A 21,481-nucleotide genomic window follows, 5' to 3' on the forward strand; every position below is an offset into this window, starting at 1 on the left:
TTCAAAACGATCTCACAAAACTAAGTGATTGGGCAACAAAATGGCAAATGAAATTTAATGTGGATAAATGTAAAGTAATGCACATTGGAAAAAATAACCCCAACTATACATACAACATGATGGGGGCTAATTTAGCTACAACGAGTCAGGAAAAAGATCTTGGAGTTATCGTGGATAGTTCTCTGAAGATGTCCACGCAGTGTGCAGAGGCGGTCAAAAAAGCAAACAGGATGTTAGGAATCATTAAAAAGGGGATAGAGAATAAGACTGAGAATATATTATTGCCCTTATATAAATCCATGGTACGCCCACATCTCAAATACTGTGTACAGATGTGGTCTCCTCATCTCAAAAAAGATATTCTAGCACTAGAAAAGGTTCAGAAAAGAGCAACTAAAATGATTAGGGGTTTAGAGAGGGTCCCATATGAGGAAAGATTAAAGAGGCTAGGACTCTTCAGTTTGGAAAAGAGGAGACTAAGGGGGGACATGATAGAGGTATATAAAATCATGAGTGATGTTCAGAAAGTGGATAAGGAAAAGTTATTTACTTATTCCCATAATACAAGAACTAGGGGTCACCAAATTAAATTAATAGGCAGCAGGTTTAAAACAAATAAAAGGAAGTTCTTCTTCACGCAGCGCACAGTCAACTTGTGGAACTCCTTACCTGAGGAGGTTGTGAAGGCTAGGACTATAACAATGTTTAAAAGGGGACTGGATAAATTCATGGTGGCTAAGTCCATAAATGGCTATTAGCCAGGATGGGTAAGAATGGTGTCCCTAGCCTCTGTTCGTCAGAGGATGGAGATGGATGGCAGGAGAGAGATCACTTGATCATTGCCTGTTAGGTTCACTCCCTCAGGGGCACCTGGCATTGGCCACTGTCAGTAGACAGATACTGGGCTAGATGGACCTTTGGTCTGACCTGGTACGGCCTTTCTTATGTTCTTATGTTACTGTGCACTGCAACATGTCCCAGTCATAGCCCTTTTTGCACAGGTTTTGAGAAATCTGCCTGTAGGTACTGAAATTCTTACGGCAGAAGCGCAGCTGGGACTGCATAGCCTCCTCTCTCCAAATACTGAGCAGATCCACATTGTTCCAAGCGGGAGAGCGTTTGTCACATGGAGCCGCCATTGTCACTTGGAAAGATGCGATATGAGCTCTCAAGGCCGAGCAAACAGGAAGTGGAATTTCAACAATTGCCAGGACTTTAAAGGGGAAGGAGCGGACTGTTGCTTACCTGACTGCAGGACAGTGGAGTTGGAACTGCTGACCTGAGCAGTCAGGATGGGCATTGTGGGACACCTTCTGGAGGCAATTAAAGTGATTCAATCAAGTGCGGTGTCTGCATTGGCACTTTGCTGACAACTTTTGTGCAAAAAGCCCTATGTCTCTTGTCAAGGTGGCTTTATTTTGTCACCGAAACAACAGTGTTTTTTTACCAAAAGTGGAATTGCAGTGTGTACATCTCCACTCTTCCGTTGCCAAAATCTGCCTTTTGGCAACGAAACTCTGCGGTGTAGGCAAGGCCTTAGTTCACATTCATGGGTCCTAAGGTGCTTAACACCTCTTCAATTAAACTGATCAGCCTTGGGTTCCATCTTTGCTAGAAACTTTGAATTGCTTACTACTGTTTCTCCACACTGACTTCAAAACAAAACAAAACCCATCCCTGCATCATAACAGACAATTGAGATTATCCACTTGCAGAAGATGCTTCCTAGGCATGCCATGAGACAATTGTGAGCAGCTCTAGGCCTGTCAAGCTGACATCTTTCACAGGCAGTGTAAGGATTTGTTTCTAGTGGTTTGTTTTGGTTTTTAATCTGTTTCTGAATTAAATTTCGTTCTTGCCTTTTAAAAATTAAACTCGGCTCTGCTGAAACCATTTTTGATAAAAGCATAAATCAGCAAACAAAGTGAAGTCTCTCCTGAGCCTGTTGTGTCATCTGTGCATACTCAACAAGAGGGAAATTGAGACTATTCAGGCATATTAGGTGAATGGAGTCTTACACTGGTCTACAATTTTTGAGAAGTCGTCTGCTTCAGAGATAAAATGTGCTATTTATTATGTATTTTGATGTGCTGAATTCAAATATGACAATTAAAACAACTGGCTACTGTTTCTAAGATATTTAAGTTTTTACATTTTATGTCTATGTATATTGTGTAGATAGTAGAGTTTTAATCATAAATTGTAAACCTAGGTCTTTTCATGTGTTTATGGTTGCTTTACATGATAATTCACCTGTCCTGTTTATGTAACACTTTAAAAATCAGCAAAAGGGTTATATAAATAAAATTTATTATGAAACAAAAGGCAAAAAACTATTATGTACATAGTTTAGTCTTATTCAGTGTCTACTTGGCGCTTCTTGGCTTGTCTCTTGTATTCATTAAATGGAGCATCTCTTGTCACTGTCCAGCAATAATCTGCAAGCATTGATGGGCTCCATTTGCCCTGATAGCGGTTCTCCATTGTTGCAATGTCCTGGTGAAATCGCTCGTCGTGCTCGTCGCTCACTGTGCCGCAGTTCGGTGGAAAAAAATCTAGATGAGAGTGCAAAAAATGTATCTTTAGTGACATGTTGCAACCAAGGCTTTTGTATGCCTTGAGGAGGTTTTCCACCAACAACCTGTAGTTGTCTGCCTTGTTGTTTCCGAGAAAATTTATTGCCACTAACTGGAAGGCTTCCCATGCTGTCTTTTCCTTGCCACGCATTGCATGGTCAAATGCATCATCTCGAAGAAGTTCACGAATCTGAGGACCAACAAAGACACCTTCCTTTATCTTAGCTTCACTTAACCTTAGAAATTTTCCACGGAGGTACTTGAAAGCTGCTTGTGTTTTGTCAATGGCCTTGACAAAGTTCTTCATCAGACCCAGCTTGATGTGTAAGGGTGGTAACAAAATCTTCCTTGATTCAGCAAGTGGTGGATGCTGAATACTTTTCCTCCCAGGCTCCAATGACTGTCGGAGTGGCCAATCTTTCTTGATGTAATGGGAATCTCTTACATGACTATCCCATTCGCAGAGAAAACAGCAGTACATTGCGTATCCAGTCTGCAGACCAAGCAAGAGAGCAACAACCTTCAAATCGCCACAAAGCTGCCACTGATGTTGGACATAGTTTATGCACCTCAAAAGTTGTTTCATGTTGTCATAGGTTTCCTTCATATGGACTGCATGACCAACTGAACTTTTGTGATGCAAAAGTCACTTCACCACAAACATAGCAGAAGTTATCTGCACTGTTCACACAAGTACGAGGCATCTCTGCTCACTTTGGCTAAACAGAAATGTGTCCCTTTGCAAAATCAAACACTGACAAATAAGAGAGCACGACACTGTATGATTTCTAGAGCTGATATAGGGCAATTTGTTCAGCAGAGTGATGTAAGCTTCGTTATGATTGCATCATCCATGACTTCTAGGAATAACATGATGCAATTCATATCATGTATGACACAATACCAGCTTCAGATTGCATCATTCATTGTTTTGCCTAAAGAGCAAGTACTGTCCAAACCCAGTCATAGATTTATTCATAGATCCAGTCAAAGATGTATTTTAGTCATTTCTGGTTTAAATTGAGATCCCTTCCCTTTATAACTCACTTATCCTCCGCCATTCCCAAGTCAAGGGTCGTATATACTGACCCAATAGCATATCTTGAAAACTAGAGCCAATCAACAATTTAATAATTGGAGAGATACCAATCTCCTAGAACTGGAAGGGACCTTGAAAGGTCATCGAGTCCAGCCCTCTGCCTTCACTAGCAGGACCAGTTTTTGCCCCGGATCCCTAAGTGGCCTCCTCAAGGATTGAACTCACAACCCTGGGTTTAGCAGGCCAATGCTCAAACCACTGAGCTATCCCTCCCCCCTAAATTTTAAGCATCATTTTCGTTCTCAGTGATCCAGAATTAGTGAAGTTTGACTACATTTATTTCAGAAGCCTTTTGGCTGTAGAGCAGTGTTATCCCTCACGCTGCAGTTGTTAGAAGTGCCTCAGATTGCGAATGTTTTATCTTGAAAACAACTTGGCCCCAGAAATCTTCACAATGAGCTTGATTTGTTTGATACAAATTAAATCTGTCTAGTAGCTGTTTCATGCAGGTATTCCCAAACTATTTGGACAGATTTAAAAAAAGTTACAAATTTACAGGGTCAAAAACAGATACTTGTTATTTCTTTAATTATATTAACTTACTTACTTTTATGCATTTTTATTAGGGCTGCCAATCATAGTTAATTCACTTGATTAATTCAACTCAAAAAAATCACGCTTAAAAAAATTAATCACAATTAATCGCACTTATAACAATAGAATACCAATTGAAATTTATAAAATATTTTTGAATGGTTTTTCTGTTTTCAATATTGATTTCAATTACAACACAGAATACAAAGTGCACAGTGCTCACTTTATTTTTTTATTACAAATCTATGCACTGTAAAAATGATAAACAAAAGAAATTGTATTTTTCAATTCACCTCATACAAGTACTGAAGTGCAATCTCTTTATCGTGAAAGTGTAACTTACAAATGCAGGTTTTTGGTTACATAACTGCACTCAAAAACAAGAGTGTAAAACTTTAGAGCCTACAAGTTCACTCAGACCTACTTCTTATTCTGACAATCACTAAGACAAAAAAGTTTGTTTACATTGACGGGAGATGCTGCTGCCTGCTTGTTTATAATGTCACCCAAAAGTGAGGACAGGCGTTCACATGGCACTTTTGTAGACGGCGTTGCAAGGTATTTATATGCTCTGTTTTACCCGCATTCTGCATATATTTCATGTTGTAGCAGTCTCGGATGATGACCCAGCATGTGTTAGTTTTTAAGAACACTTTCATAGCAGATTTGACAACGCAAAGAAGGTACTGATGTGAGATTTCTAAAAATAGCACCGGCTCATACAAGAGATCCACATCCTGGACACTAGAGTGCATATAAGTGATGATCGCACAAACACCACCCTATACCGGAAACCTACTTACCTACATGCCTCCAGCGTCCATCCAGGACATATCTCACAATCCATTGTCTACAGCCAAACCTTAAAATACAACCGCATTTTCTCCAATCCCTCAGACAGAGACAAACCCCCAGAAGATCTCTATCAAGCATTCTTAAAACTACAGTACCCACTTGGGGAATTGAGGAAACTGATTGACAGAGTGAGATGGGCCTGTCCTGTAGTAGGTGATTTCTGGGTACCCAACAAGGAAAATAACAGAACACCACTGGCCATCATAAAATATCAGGGTTGGAAGGGACCTCAGGAGGTATCTAGTCCAACCCCCTGCTCAAAGCAGGACCAATCCCCAACTAAATAATCCCAGCCAGGGCTTTGTCAAGCCGGACCTTAAAAACCTCTAAGGATGGAGATTCCACCACCTCCCGAGGTAACCCATTCCAGTGCTTCACCACCCTCCTAGTGGAAAAGTGTTTCCAAATATCCAACCTAAACCTCCCCCACAGCAACTTGAGACCATTACTCCTTGTTTTGTCATCTGCCACCACTGAGAACAGTGTAGATCCATCCTCTTTAGAACCCCCTTTCAGGTAGTTGAAAGCAGCTATCAAATCCCCCCTCACTCTTCTCTTCTGCAGACTAAACAAGCCCAGTTCCCTCAGCCTCTCCTCATAAATTATGTGCTCCAGCCCCCTAATCATTTTTGTTGCCCTCTGCTGGACTCTTTCCAATTTTTCCATATCCTCCTTGTAGTGTGGTGCCCAAAACTGGACACAGTACTCCAGATGAGGCCTCACCAATGCCGAATAGAGGGGAATGATCACGTCCCTTGATCTGCTGGCCACGCTCCTACTTATACAGCCTAAAATGCTGTTAGCCTGCTTGGCAACAAGGGCACACTGTTGACTCATATCCAGCTTCTCATCCACTGTAATCCCCAGGTCCTTTTCTGCAGAACTGCTGCTTAGCTAATCGGACCCCAGACTGTAGCGGTGCGTGGGATTCTTCCGTCTTAAGTGCAGAACTCTGCACTTGTTCTTGTTGAACCTCATCAGATTTCTTTTGGCCCAATCCTTCAATTTGTCTAGGTCCCTCTGTATCCTATCCCTACCCTCCAGCGTATCTACCACTCCTCCCAGTTTAGTGTACAGCCCCCAGCTAAAACCTCTCCAGCGCATCATGAATGATCTACAGTCTATCCCAACCTAAAGCAAATACTCACCAGCGACTACACACCACACCACAGAAACACTAACCCAGGAACCAATCCCTGTAACAAACCCCGTTGCCTTCTCTGTCCTCATAGTCAAGCAACACCATCATAGGACCAAACCACACCTGCCACACCATCAGAGGCTCATTCACTTGCACATCTACTACTGTGATATATGCCATAATGTGCCAGCAATGCCCCTCTACCATGTACAATGGCCAAACTGGACAGTCTTTATGTAAAAGGATAAATGGACACAAATCACAACAGGAATGGTAACGTACAAAAGCCAGTAGGAGAGCACTTCAATCTCCCTGGACACTCAATAACAGATCTAAAATTAACCATCCTTCAACAAAAAAAATTCAAAAACAGACTTCAAAGAGAAACTGTTGAGCTACAATTCATTTGCAAACTTAACACCATCAATTTGGGCTTGAATAGTGACACGGCGTGGCTGGCTCGCTACAAAAACAATTTTCCCTCTCTTGGTATTGACACCTCATCAATTATTGGGAGTGGACCACATCCACCCGACTAAATTGGTCTTCAGCATTGGTTCTCCACTTGTAAGGTAACTCCCTTCTCTTCATGTGCCAGTATATTTATGCCTGTGTCTGTAATTTTCACTCCGTGCATCTGAAGAAGTGGTTTTTTTTACCCACAAAATATGGCCAAATAAATGTTAGTCTTTAAGGTGCCACTGGACTCCTTATTGTTTTTGTGGATACAGACTAACATGGCTACCCCTCTGATACAAGTAGAAAGATGAACTAGAGGATTCCTAGTAAATCTTTCCCATTTCTAGGTTCTATGATTCCATCACATGAGGGGATATTGAGGCTAACTAAAAAATAAACATTGGCAGTGTTAAAGGAAAGTGTCAATTGCTAAGAAAGGCATGCTTCTCTTTGTATAATACTGAGACAATGGCAGGCATGCAACAAGCACCAGCAAATACATAGCATGGACTATTGTTACATTCTAGAGCTCCTGAAACACCTTGAAGAGCAATGTGGCCAGGGCTGTCCTTAGGCAAAAGCAGCATACACTAGGGCACCTGAAAATTTGGGGCACCCTTGGGTGTTAGTGTCCACTAGGGTGACCAGAGAGCAAATGTGAAATATCGGGATGGAGGTGAGGGGTAATAGGAGCCAGTATAAGAAAAAGTCCTCAAAATTGGGACATCTGGTCACCCTAGTGTCCACCATCCCACCTCTTCCTAGCCCTGTTCTGACCCTTCCTGCAGGCTCCCACCACAACTAGCTGCTGCAGCTTGGTAAGTCTTCCTCCAGAGGGGATCTAGTACTTAAAAGTGAAAAAGCCTTCCAGCCTGCCAGACCTATTAGCACAACACTGAAACTGTTAGCGAATCAAGTGGTAATGAAGCCATTTAACAGGCATTTGCCAACCCCCAGGTATATATGGTCAGTTTCTGAATTTACTGACAAAAACAGTTGCGCATTATTGTAATATTTACTCAGAACATGTTAGTCTTTACGGGACCTTAGTTTAAAATTTGCTTTAAAAATATTTCATTAGTGTGTTGCTGAAAATTATAAAAATCACATCTCAGTGCATCTAAAAATCTATGCAAGGATTTTTTAATCTGAGTATTCATCTTCAGCCTTAAATGCTTGGATCTTCAGACATACAGTTTTTTAAATAAATCCTTCAAAAGACCACTCTTATGTAAAGTATCAGAGGGGTAGCCGTGTTAGTCTGGATCTGTAAAAGCAACAAAGAATCCTGTGGCACCTTATAGACTAACAGACGTTTTGCAGCATGAGCTTTCGTGGGTGAATACCCACTTCTTCGGATGCAAGTGGTGGAAATTTCCAGGGGCAGGTTTATATATGCAAGCAAGAAGCAAGCTAGAGATAACGAAGTTAGTTCAATCAGGGAGGATGAGGCCCTGTTCTAGCAGTTGAGGTGTGAAAACCAAGGGAGGAGAAACTGGTTCTGTAATTGGCAAGCCATTCACAGTCTTTGTTTAATCCTGAGCTGATGGTGTCAAATTTGCAGATGAACTGGAGCTCAGCAGTTTCTCTTTGAAGTCTGGTCCTGAAGTTTTTTTGCTGCAGGATGGCCACCTTAAGATCTGCTATTGTGTGGCCAGGGAGGTTGAAGTGTTCTCCTACAGGTTTTTGTATATTGCCATTCCTAATATCTGATTTGTGTCCATTTATCCTTTTCCTTAGAGACTGTCCAGTTTGGCCGATGTACATAGCAGAGGAATGATCCCACACTTTCACAGGCCTTGGGTGGCAGGCCAGTCCTCGCCCACAGACAACCTGCCAACCTGAAGCATATTCTCACCAGTAACTGCACACCGCACCATAGTAACTCTAGCTCAGGAACCAACCCATGCAACAAACCTCGATGCCAACTCTGCCCACATATCTACACCAGCAACACCATCACAGGACCTAACCAGATCAGCCACACCATCACCGGTTCATTCACCTGCACGTCCACCAATGTAATATATGCCATCATATGCCAGCAATGCCCCTCTGCTATGTACATCGGCCAAACTGGACAGTCTCTAAGGAAAAGGATAAATGGACACAAATCAGATATTAGGAATGGCAATATACAAAAACCTGTAGGAGAACACTTCAACCTCCCTGGCCACACAATAGCAGATCTTAAGGTGGCCATCCTGCAGCAAAAAACTTCAGGACCAGACTTCAAAGAGAAACTGCTGAGCTCCAGTTCATCTGCAAATTTGACACCATCAGCTCAGGATTAAACAAAGACTGTGAATGGCTTGCCAATTACAGAACCAGTTTCTCCTCCCTTGGTTTTCACACCTCAACTGCTAGAACAGGGCCTCATCCTCCTGATTGAACTAACTTCGTTATCTCTAGCTTGCTTCTTGCTTGCATATATAAACCTGCCCTGGAAATTTCCACCACTTGCATCTGAAGAAGTGGGTATTCACCCACAGCTCATGCTGCAAAACTGTTAGTCTATAAGGTGCCACAGGATTCTTTGTTGCTTTTACAGATCCAGACTAACACCCTCTGATACTTGACACCATGCAAGGCACTGCATTTAGCCGTATGGTGGAAATCCATCAACCTCATGAAGAAACTTGCACAAATACAGACAGACATCATCTTCCTTTCCAAATGCAAACGGATGGACATCATACCAAATGGACTAAAGGTAAAAAATCCACTGCTATCTACATACTACACAGACCACAGTGAGAGATTATGCCATACTCTATCAAAGAAACTGAGGAACCACCTGATCAGCCTCCTATACAGCAAACAGGAAAACATCAAAAAGAGCTCCAACCTGGAGACTCTCATCAATAACCAAACTTCCATACAAACGGACTTCACTAAAATAAGACAGGAGATCTACATCACTCACTTCACCTCTCTACAAAGGAAAAGGACTGTAAGCTGTCTAAACTCCTACCTGCCACATGGGGCCACAACCATGGTACTAACCCACCCAGCAATATCGTCAATCTATCCAACCACACAAGAATACTTTCAGGACAACACTGAACAGCGCACTGATACACAGTTACCTCCCACCAACAGCACAAAAGAAGAACTCCACATGGACTCCTCAAATGACAGTCTGGACCTATACATTAAAACAACATCGCTTGCATGCCATCCACAGCCTCAGAAACCATCCTGACATTATAATCAAAGAGGCTGATAAAGGAGGTGCTGTTGTCATCATGAACAGGTCTGACTACCCCCTCAGATCCCACTGAGGAATACACTAGAACTGAACCGTCTACTCAGGAAAATCAACATATTCTATCTATTGCCCCATCTGGAACTCTCACTGAAGGACTGTCTGGATATGTGGACTTTCTACTCAGACCCTATCTATCTCCGTGACACAAACTACAATGCATTGGTGACCTTCCAGAAAACACCATCCTGGCCGCTGATGGAATATGATGCCACAGCACAACTGGTTGCTGAGCTCTGCTCAGACACAACTATTTCAAATTTGATGACAATATATATCTCCAGATCAGTATGGCTGACCTGATCTTCATCATCTGGACCCATGGGAAAGAGACACCCCACCATCAACCTCAGCCTGGACCAATCTACACGAGGTCCACTTCCTATAATTGATGGACACATTAACACCCAAGATCCATTGTCTTCTAACCCCACAGAAATCTCCACCAAGCATTCTCAAAACTACAGTACCGAGACAGATCAACAGGACTCCACTGGCCATCACAACAGTCCCCAGCTAAAACCCTCCAGCGCATCATCAGGGATCTACACTGGAGAATGATCCCACACTTTCACAGGCCTTGGGTGGCAGGCCAGTCCTCGCCCACAGACAACCTGCCAACCTGAAGCATATTCTCACCAGTAACTGCACACCGCACCATAGTAACTCTAGCTCAGGAACCAACCCATGCAACAAACCTCGATGCCAACTCTGCCCACATATCTACACCAGCAACACCATCACAGGACCTAACCAGATCAGCCACACCATCACGGTTCATTCACCTGCACGTCCACCAATGTAATATATGCCATCATATGCCAGCAATGCCCCTCTGCTATGTACATCGGCCAAACTGGACAGTCTCTAAGGAAAAGGATAAATGGACACAAATCAGATATTAGGAATGGCAATATACAAAAACCTGTAGGAGAACACTTCAACCTCCCTGGCCACACAATAGCAGATCTTAAGGTGGCCATCCTGCAGCAAAAAAACTTCAGGACCAGACTTCAAAGAGAAACTGCTGAGCTCCAGTTCATCTGCAAATTTGACACCATCAGCTCAGGATTAAACAAAGACTGTGAATGGCTTGCCAATTACAGAACCAGTTTCTCCTCCCTTGGTTTTCACACCTCAACTGCTAGAACAGGGCCTCATCCTCCCTGATTGAACTAACTTCGTTATCTCTAGCTTGCTTCTTGCTTGCATATATAAACCTGCCCCTGGAAATTTCCACCACTTGCATCCGAAGAAGTGGGTATTCACCCACGAAAGCTCATGCTGCAAAACGTCTGTTAGTCTATAAGGTGCCACAGGATTCTTTGTTACTCTTATGTAAAATACACATTCGAGCCTGGACTGCCATCAGGTATAGGGCTCCAGTTTAATAATACTGCATAGGGCCCCCTGAATGTGGTCCTGCTGGTTTACAGAGAGCAGGTGAATGGTTACAATATTTTTTTAATCTAAACAATATTTTTAAAAGAGAAGTTTAATATTAAGCGCATTGAAGATGGAAAAATACTATGAGGTAAGTGTCATGACTATCACAGCTAGACACAGGAAAAGACTGCAGCCCTCTTCCTCTCTCTCCTCCCCCCCCCCCACATATGTATTTGTAGAGGCTCTTTCCTTATAAACCTATTTTCTGGTCTTGATAACTCTCCTCAAATATTATCTTTTCTTTTTAAATTACTTTTGCTGCTATTCAGCCCAGAGGTGACTGTTTTGGAAACTTCCTTTGGATGTTTTGTTTTATTTTAAGCATGGAAGGAAAAATCTTTTAATGCTTTAGCAAATGTTTTGTTTGCTGATAATTCAAAACAGTTTGTATTTAAAACTTTAAGCATGTCATGTCTATAGTCTTCAATTGGGAATCAATTCTGTGATAAAGTTGAACAATAATAAGATTAGGTACTACAATGTGCAGTCTATGGGGCTGCACCGTACCACTACTCAGGAGCTTCAGCTAGTTCCAAATATGAAGGCCTGTTTATGAAGGGCTATGTCTCAAAAAGTGCACATTAGACCTATACAGTGGCTTCCAGTTTGTTTCTGGGTGAAATTTAAGTTGTTGGTTTTTAACTTACAAAACATTCCATGGGCTAGGTCATTGAGTGTGACACCACAACCATTGAGAATTCTCTGAGGTGCTTGAGCTCAGAGACTTCTGATATAGCCAGGAGGTTGTCAGAGGTGGGGCATATTCTGGAGGGGACTCTAGAACTTGCTTTACTTGTTTACCAAAGTCCATATTTGTTGACCTTTCAGATCGTGCTGCAAGGCCAGTTTGCCATCTCAGACTTTCTGGATAGGAGGAATGAATTGATGCAGGTTAGTGGAATCTTGGGGATGGATGGATCCCTGGGGTCTGAGGGAATTATTTTGGCCATAATCCTACTACTTGTTCATAGTTTCATAATGTACATGTGCCCTGAGCTTTGGTTGGAATCACATTTATAAAATGAAATAAATAAATCTGATATTTAGGAGCCCACTTGTTCCCTCTTTCAGGAAGTACCCAGACAGAGGCTAGGAAACACCATGCATTTTAACTTGTGGACTGTACCATTGAAATAGGGATTTTGCATCCCAGCCCAGTAAGCAATCTGGGTCAAGACTCATGAGTATCCGGATATGGTCAAGGAAATTTCTAAGCTCGTGGGATGCCTGGGGATGTTAGGGGCAGTTGTTCATTACTTCCCTGTGTGGCAGCCAGATTCCTTCAGGAGCCATGCTGCGGCCAACTTGCTGTAGGTAACAGGTAGGAGATATCAGCCTTGTTATCAGATTTTCTATGAGGAAAATAATTCTCTTATGCTGCATTAATTTTAGATGTGCGATTATGTATGTAAGATTTGATCAGTTAACTTTGGAGCTCACATGGGGAGAGAATTTAAAATTAAGGGTGCTAAGCTGTCGGTGTCTGGCTGTAGATGGCCAGATTTCTTGGTGTGTTTGGGGTGGTTACTAAAGGTAAGTGTGGTGATCTGTGGTTGTTTTTTTATTATTATTATTTTATTTAATTTTTTTATTTATTTTTTTGGATACAGTTGTCTTAGGGCTCCATTGCTGAAGATGATTGTGGTGTCCAGGAAGTTGATGCTAGTGTTGCAGAGTGTTCTAGAGAGAGTTTAATGGATGGGTATTTGTGGCGGAAATCTGAGGGCATTTAGGTCATCTGTCTAGGATATGAAAATATCATTGATATATCTCAAGTATATCATTGGTTTTGTGATGCATTTGTCCAGACATTCTTTTTCAATGTGGCCCATAAAGAGGTTGGCATATTGGGGAGCCATCCTAGTACCCATGGCTGTTCTGATGGCTTGGACAAAGTGTTTGTTGTTGACTATAAAATTGTTAAAGGAGAGGATGAAATAGATGAGTTTGGTGATGTGCTTGCAGTGGATATCTGAGGATTATCCATTATCTTGTAAATATTTGAGATAGCCAGTGATGCTGTCATTGTGAGGGATGTTGGTGTATAGGGAGGTGACATCTATCAGGGCAAGTATAATGTTCAGAGGGAAGTTGTTAATGTTGCAGAGTTTCTGGAGGAAGCCCCTTTGTGTGAGTAGTGTCCCTTTGTGTGATGAGTAGTTTGAATATGGTTTCTATGAATTCCAATATTCCTTCAGTAAAAGTGCCATGAACAGATATGATGGGTCTGCCTGGGTTCCCTTGTTTGCGTATCTTGGGAAGCATGTAGAAGGGCCCTGGGGTGGGTTTGTGGAGGATGAGGGTATAGAGATTCTCCTGGAGTGTCTGGGAAAGGATTTGGTGATATTCTTAAATTTGTGGGTAAATTGTGGTGTGGGATCTTATAAAATCATAGGGTTAGAAGGGACTGAAAGGATCAAAATGAGACATGCTCAACCCAGGTGGGATTTTTGAACTCACAATCCAGCTCCAGAGGCTGATGCCTTATCTATTAGGCCACTAAGCCTGCCCAGTCTTCTTTGAGTTCTTTATAGTAGTTGGTATCAGAGAATGGTGGGTTGACCTCATTAATGTAGAAATCATGGTTGAGGAGAATGATGGTGCCTCCTGTGTCTGTTGGTTTGATTACTATTTGGTGACTGGAATTCAGGGAATGTATTCAGGTGGATGTTTCACAGTCCCTTTTTTTTTTTCCCCCCCCCTGAAGCAATCAATGTAATGACCGAGATCATGGTTTCAAGGGCTGTGGGGTGTCACTGCTCTACAGACAAAATGCTTCTGAAATAAATGTAGTCAAACTTTACTAATTCTGGGTCACTGAGAATGAAAATGATGCTTAAAATTGTTGATTGGCTCTAGTTTTCAAGATATGCTATTGGGTCAGTATACGACCCTTGACTTGGGAATAGCGGAGGATAAGTGAGTTATAAAGGGAAGGGATCTCAATTTAAGCCAGAAATGACTAAAATACATCTTTGACTGGATCTATGAATAAATCTATGACTGGGTTTGGACAGTACTTGCTCTTTAGGCAAAACAATGAATGATGCAATCTGAAGCTGGTATTGTGTCATACATGATATGAATTGCATCATGTTATTCCTAGAAGTCATGGATGATGCAATCATAACGAAGCTTACGTCACTCTGCTGAACAAATTGCCCTATATCAGCTCTAGAAATCATACAGTGTCGTGCTCTTATTTGTCAGTGTTTGATTTTGCAAAGGGACACATTTCTGTTTAGCCAAAGTGAGCAGAGATGCCTCGTACTTGTGTGAACAGTGCAGATAACTTCTGCTATGTTTGTGGTGAAGTGACTTTTGCATCACAAAAGTTCAGTTGGTCATGCAGTCCATATGAAGGAAACCTATGACAACATGAAACAACTTTTGAGGTGCATAAACTATGTCCAACATCAGTGGCAGCTTTGTGGCGATTTGAAGGTTGTTGCTCTCTTGCTTGGTCTGCAGACTAGATACACAATGTACTGCTGTTTTCTCTGCGAATGGGATAGTCGTGTAAGAGATTTCCACTCCATCAAGAAAGATTGGCCACGCTGACAGTCATTGGAGCCTGGGAGGAAAAGTGTACAGCATCCACCACTTGTTGAATCAAGGAAGATTTTGTTACCACCCTTACACAGCAAGCTGGGTCTGATGAAGAACTTTGTCAAGGCCATTGACAAAACACAAGCAGCTTTCAAGTACCTCCGTGGAAAATTTCCAAGGTTAAGTGAAGCTAAGATAAAGGAAGGTGTCTTTGTTGGTCCTCAGATTCGTGAACTTCTTCGAGATGATGCATTTGACCATGCACTGCATGGCAAGGAAAAGATGGCATGGAAAGCCTTCCAGTTAGTGGCAATAAATTTTCTCGGAAACAACAAGGCAGACAACTACAGGTTGTTGGTGGAAAACCTCCTCAAGGCATACAAAAGCCTTGGTTGCAACATGTCACTAAAGATACATTTTTTGCACTCTCATCTAGATTTTTTTCCACCGAACTGCGGAGCAGTGAGCGACGAGCACGGCAAGCGATTTCACCAGGACATTGCAACAATGGAGAAACGCTATCAGGGCAAATGGAGCCCATCAATGCTTGCAGACTATTGCTGGACAGTGACAAGAGATGCTCCATTTAATGAATACAAGAGACAAGCCAAGAAGCGCCGAGTAGACACTGAATAGGACTAAACTATGTACATAATAGTTTTTTGCCTTTTGTTTCATAATAAATTTTAAAGTGTTACATAAACAGGACAGGTGAAATATTATCATGCAAAGCAACCATAAACACACGAAAAGACCTAGGTTTACAATTTATGATTAAAACTCTATCTACACAATATACATAGACATAAAATGTAAAAACTTAAATATCTTAGAAACAGTAGCCAATCAGTTGTTTTAATTGTCATATTTGAATTCAGCACATCAAAATACATAACAAATAGCACATTTTATCTCTGAAGCAGACGACTTCTCAAAAATTGTAGACCAGTGTAATGAGTTCCACAGATTGACTGCGTTTTGTATGCAGAAGTACTTCCGTTTGTTTTAAATCTGATGCCTACAAATTTAATTGGGTGACTGAGTTCTTGTGTTATCAGAAGGGGCAAATAACATTTTTTCTCCACATCCTTCATGATTTTATAGACATCTATCATATCCCTCTCTTACTTGTCTCTTTTCCAAGTTGAACAGTTCCAGTCTTTTTAATCTCTTCTCAGATGGAAACTGTTCCATACTCCTAATCACTATTATTGATCTTTTCTGTACCATTTCCTATTCTAATATCTTTTTTTGAGATGAGATTACCAGAACTGCATACAGTATTCAAGGTGTGAGCATACCATGGATTTATATAGTGGCATTGTGATATTCGTTGCTTATTATCGATCCCTTTCCCAATGGTTCCTAACATTGTTAGCTTTTTTTGACTGCCTTTGTACGTTAAGTGGATGTTGTCAGAGAACTGATGCCACAATCTTTCTTGAGTGATAACAGCTAATTTAGACCTCATCATTTTATATGCATAGTTGGGATTAAGTTTTCCAATGTGCATTATTTTGCATTTATCAACACTGAATTTCATCTGCATTGTGTTGCCCAGTCTCGAGATTCCTTTGTGACTCTTTGCAGTCTGCTTTGGACTTAACTATCTTGAATATTATTATCCTCTGCAACCTTTGCCAACTCACTGTTTACGTCTTTTTCCAGCTCCTTTATGAATAGGTTTAACAGCACTGGTATCAACACAGATCCATGGAGGATACCACTGTTTACATCTCCACCATGAAAACTGACCATTTATTCCTATCATTTATTTCCTGTCTGTTAACCAGTTACTTATCCATGAGAGGCTCTTCCTTCTTATCCCATGAGTGCTTACTTTGCTTAAGAGCCTTTGATGAGAGACCTTGTCAAAAGATTTCTGAAAGTCGAGGTACACTATATCATCAGATCACCCTTGTCCACATTTGTTGACCCCCTCAAATAATTTGTATAGATTGGTGAGCATGATTTCTCTTTACAATAGCTATGTTGACTCTTCCTCACCATATCATGTTCCTCTATGTGTATGATGATTCTGTTCTTTACTATAGTTTCAACCAATTTGCCTGGTACTGATTGTGAGGACTGCCTCTGTACCATTTGAAAAAAAAATTGGCGTTACATTAGCTATCCACTAGTCATGTGGTACAGCTATGACCTGGGTCTTTTTGTTGATAAAAGTAACCTTTATATCTCCTATGAGAAGAGAGCCTTGAATTTCACAAGGAAGAATGTTCCTTCTTTTCTCCTGAAAACTGTTTTATTTTAGGTTTCAAAGTAGTAGCCATATTAGTCTGTATCCACAAAAAGAACTGGAGTACTTGTGGCACCTTGGAGACTAACACATTTATTTGAGCAAAAGCTTTCATGGGCTACAGCCAACTTCTTCAGATGCATAGAATGGAACATATAGTAAGGAGATATATAAATAAATAAATAAAAGCCTGGTCTACACTACGCGTTTAAACCGAATTTAGCAGCGTTAAACCGATTTAACCCTGCACCCGTCCACACAATGAGGCCCTTTATATCGATGTAAAGGGCTCTTAAAACCGATATCTGTACTCCTCCCCAAGGGGAGTAGCGCTCAAATCGGTATTGCCATGTCAGATTAGGGTTAGTGTGGCCACAAATCGACGGTATTGGCCTCCGGGAGCTATCCCACAGTGCACCATTGTGACTGCTCTGGAAAGCCATCTGAACTCGGATGCACTGGCCAGGTAGACAGGAAAAGCCCCATGAACTTTTGAATTTCATTTCCTGTTTGGCCAGCGTGGAGAGCTCACCAGCACAGGTGACCATGCAGAGCTCATCAGCACAGGTAACAATGCAGTCTCCTGAGAATCGAAAAAGAGCTCCAGCATGGACTGCACGGGAGGTACTGGATCTGATCGCTGTATGGGGAGAGGATTCCGTGCTAACAGAACTCCGTTCCAAAAGACTAAATGAAAAAACATTTGAAAAAATTTCCAAGGCCATGATGCAGAGAGGCCACACCAGGGACTCAGTACAGTGCCATGTGAAAGTTAAAGAGCTCAGACAAGCCTACCAGAAAACCAGAGAAGCAAATGGAAAGTCCGGGGCAGGGCCAAAAACATGCTGCTTCTATGCTGAGCTGCATGCAATTCTAGTGGGGGTCTGCCACCACTACCCCACCCCTGTCCATGGATTCCGAGGTGGGGGTGGTAATCGCAGCCATGGCTGAGGATTCTGCGGATGGGGAAGATGAGGAGGAGGAAGAGGAGGACGAGCTTGTAGAGAGCACACAGCACTCCGTTCTCCCCAACAGCCAGGAGCTTTTTCTCACCCTGACGGAATTACCCTCCCAGCCCTTCCAAGCCACTATCCCAGACAATGAAGCCATGGAAGGGACCTCTGGTGAGTGTACCTTTGTAAATATAAGACATGGTTTAAAAGCAAGCGTTTTTTAATGATTAATTTGCCCTGAGGACTTGGGATGCATTCACGGCCAGTACAGTTACTGGAAAAGTCTGTTAACATGTCTGGGGATGGAGTGGAAATCCTCCAGGGACATCTCCATGAAGCTCTCCTGGAGGTACTCCAAAAGCCTTTGCAGAAGGTTTCTGGGCAGCGCTGCTTTATTCCGTCCTCCATGGTAGGACACTTGACCACGCCATGCATGTAGCAAGTAATCTTGTATCATTGCATGACAAAGCCTGGCAGCGTATGGTCACGGTGTTTGCTGGCATTCAAGCAACATCCGTTCTTTATCTCGCTGTGTTACCTCAGGAGAGTGATATATTGTTCATGGTAACCTGGTTGAAATTCAGGAATTTAAGTAAGGGAACAGAAATGGCCATTCCTACTGGGCTGTTTGCCTGTGGCTTAAAAGAAATCCTTCCCTGCAGGTAGCCAAGCTGGAGGGGGGGGGGGCGCGATTGGTGCTGAGCTTTTCCGCGTTTGGCTAGCAGGGATCTTTCCTGCTACCAGCCACGTGGTTGTGGGGGAGGGGGAAAGGGTGCTGTTTAGCAGTGATCTTCCATGATACCAGCCACGGGGTGGTTTCTGCTGCTGCACATTAACAGGAAAGAAGCAGCACTCAACGGGCTTTGCTTGCTATTTGGGAAAGGAGGGCACTGGATAGATGAAGGCTGCAGAAGACAAAGACAATGGCTTACCATGGCCACATGCAAGCCAAATTCTGATGCCTGGACCTGCGTCTGTGATCTGTAACACCAAAGCCACAGGCACTCAATATTAAGATGCAAAATGCGACCTTGTAGTGAAAACACATGTGCTATGTAAGGTGAATAGTGTTGTTCACCGTGAAAGAGTATGACCATTGTTCTCTAAAATGTATCTTTTTTAAAATACTTCTCTCCCTTTTTTCCCTCCCTCATGCAGCTGCAAATTTTTCAAGCCTCCCTACTCCGTCCCGAAGGCTATCTCAGATAAGGCGGCGGGAAAAAAAGACTCAAGAAGAAATGTTTTCGGAAATCCATGGAAGGTGACCCACAATGAAAGAGCTCATCTGAATGAGTGGAAGGACATGGTAGCAAAGTACAGGAAAGATGCCAGTGACCGTGAGGACAGGAGGGACCAACGTGAGGACAGGAGAGATGCTCGAGATGAGAGGTGGCGGCAGGAAGATCAGCGGTGGCGGGATGCAACTCTGGGGCTGCTGCGTGATCAAACTGACATGCTCCGGCGTATGGTGGAGCTTCAGGAACGGCAGCAGGATCACAGAGTGCTGCTGCAGCCCCTGTGTAACCTCCCCCCTCACCATGTTCCTTAGCCTCCTCACCCAGCAGACGAGTAAGAACTCCTGGGGGGAGGCTCCGTGCACCCGCCCACTCCACCCCAGTGGACAGCCCAACCAAAAGGCTCTCATTATTATGAAATTTTTTTAGTGGCCTTTTCCTTCCCTACTATTCTCCTCCCAAACCCGGGCTACCTTGTCAGTTCTCCCCCTCTTTTTATAATTAAGTAATAAAGAATACATGATTTTTAAACGAGAGTGACTTTAATTCCTTAGAAAGCAAGCTGTGATTGAAGGGGGGGGCGTGGGTGGCTTACAGGGAATGAGTCAATCAAGGGGGGGGGGTTCATCAAGGAGAAACAAACACAACAGTCAGACTGTACCCTGGCCAGTGATGAAACTGGTTTTCAAAGCTTCTCTAATGCGCACCGCTTCCTGGTGTGCTCTTCTAATCGCCCTGGTGTCTGGCTGTGCGTAATCAGTGGCCAGGTGATTTGCCTCAGCCTCCCACCCCGCCATAAAGGTCTCCCCCTTACTCTCACAGAGATTGTGGAGCACACTGCAAGCAGCAATAACAATGGGGACATTGGTTTGGCTGAGGTCTGAGCGAGTCAGTAATGTGCGCCAGCGCGCCTTTAAACGGCCAAATGCACATTCTACCACCATTCTGCACTTGCTCAGCCTGTACTTGAACAGCTCCTGACCACTGTCCAGGCTGCCTGTGTATGGCATCAAGGGGTAGGCTGGGGCCCCCAGGATAACGACAGGCATTTCAACATCCCCAACTGTTAATTTCTGGTCTGGGAAGTAATTCCCTTGCTGCAGCCGTTTAAACAGAGTAGAGTTCCTGAAGATGTGAGCGTCATGAACCCTTCCCGGCCATCCCACGTGGATGTTGGTGAAACGTCCCTTGTGATCCACTAGTGCTTGCAGCACCATGGAAAAGTACCCCTTGTGGTTTATGTACTCACTGGCTTGGTGCTCCGGTGCCAAGATAGGGATATGGGTTCCACCTATCGCCCCACCACAGTTAGGGAATCCCATTGCAGCAAAGCCATCCACTATGACCTGCACATTTCCCAGAGTCACTACCTTTCGTAGCAGCAACTTAGTGATTGCTTTGCCTACTTGCATCACAGCAGCCCCCACAGTAGATTTGCCCACTCCAAATTGATTCCCGACTGACCGGTCGCTGGCTGGCGTTGCAAGCTTCCAGAGGGCTATCGCCACTCGCTTCTCAACTGTGAGGGCTGCTCTCATCTTGGTATTCTGGCGCTTCAGGGCAGGGGAAAGCAAGTCACAAAGTTCCATGAAAGTGCTCTTACGCATGCGAAAGTTTTGCAGCCACTGGGAATCATCCCACACCCGCAACACTATGCGGTCCCACCAGTCTGTGCTTGTTTCCCGGGCCCAAAATCGGTGTTCAATGGCTAGAACCTGCCCCATTACCAGCAGAATCTCCAAAGCGCAGGGTCCTGCAGTTTGACAGAATTCTGTGTCCATGTCCTCATCACTCTTGTCGCCGCGCTGCCGTAGTCGCCACCTCCTTGCCTGACTTTGCAGGTCCCGATTCAGCATTGACTGCACGAGAATGCACGAGGTGTTTAAAACATCCATGATTGCTGTCTTCACCTCAGCAGGGTCCATGCTTGCCGTGGAATGGCGTCTGCACAGTTCACCCAGGAAAAAAGGCGTGAAACGGTTGGTTGCTGCTGCTTTCACAGAGGAAGGGGTGAGGCTGTACCCAGAAGCACCAGCGGCAATGTTTTTTGCCCCATCAGGCACTGGGATCTGAACCCAGAATTCCAATGGGCGGGGGAGACTGCAGGGA

General features: G+C 43.2%; 1 protein-coding gene across 6 annotated transcripts in view; it reads left to right on the forward strand.

Moving 5' to 3' along the window:
* GNPTG (N-acetylglucosamine-1-phosphate transferase subunit gamma) overlaps positions 1 to 21,481 on the forward strand; it is a 60,956-nt gene that overhangs the window by 4,719 nt on the left and 34,756 nt on the right. The window contains exons 1-2 of one of the 6 annotated variants that reach the window (XM_039492428.1): positions 12,106 to 12,269; positions 12,450 to 12,699. In XM_039492428.1, the coding sequence (XP_039348362.1) occupies positions 12,602 to 12,699 (98 nt within the window). In that variant the 5' untranslated portion in view covers positions 12,106 to 12,269; positions 12,450 to 12,601. Of the gene's footprint in view, positions 1 to 12,105; positions 12,270 to 12,449; positions 12,700 to 21,481 lie in introns of those variants that run through there. The other 5 variants (XM_039492431.1, XM_039492425.1, XM_039492429.1 and 2 more) reach the window with 5 other exon arrangements.

Source organism: Mauremys reevesii, linkage group 10 (assembly GCF_016161935.1).
Source record: "Mauremys reevesii isolate NIE-2019 linkage group 10, ASM1616193v1, whole genome shotgun sequence".
In the NCBI taxonomy this organism is placed as follows: domain Eukaryota; kingdom Metazoa; phylum Chordata; order Testudines; family Geoemydidae; genus Mauremys; species Mauremys reevesii.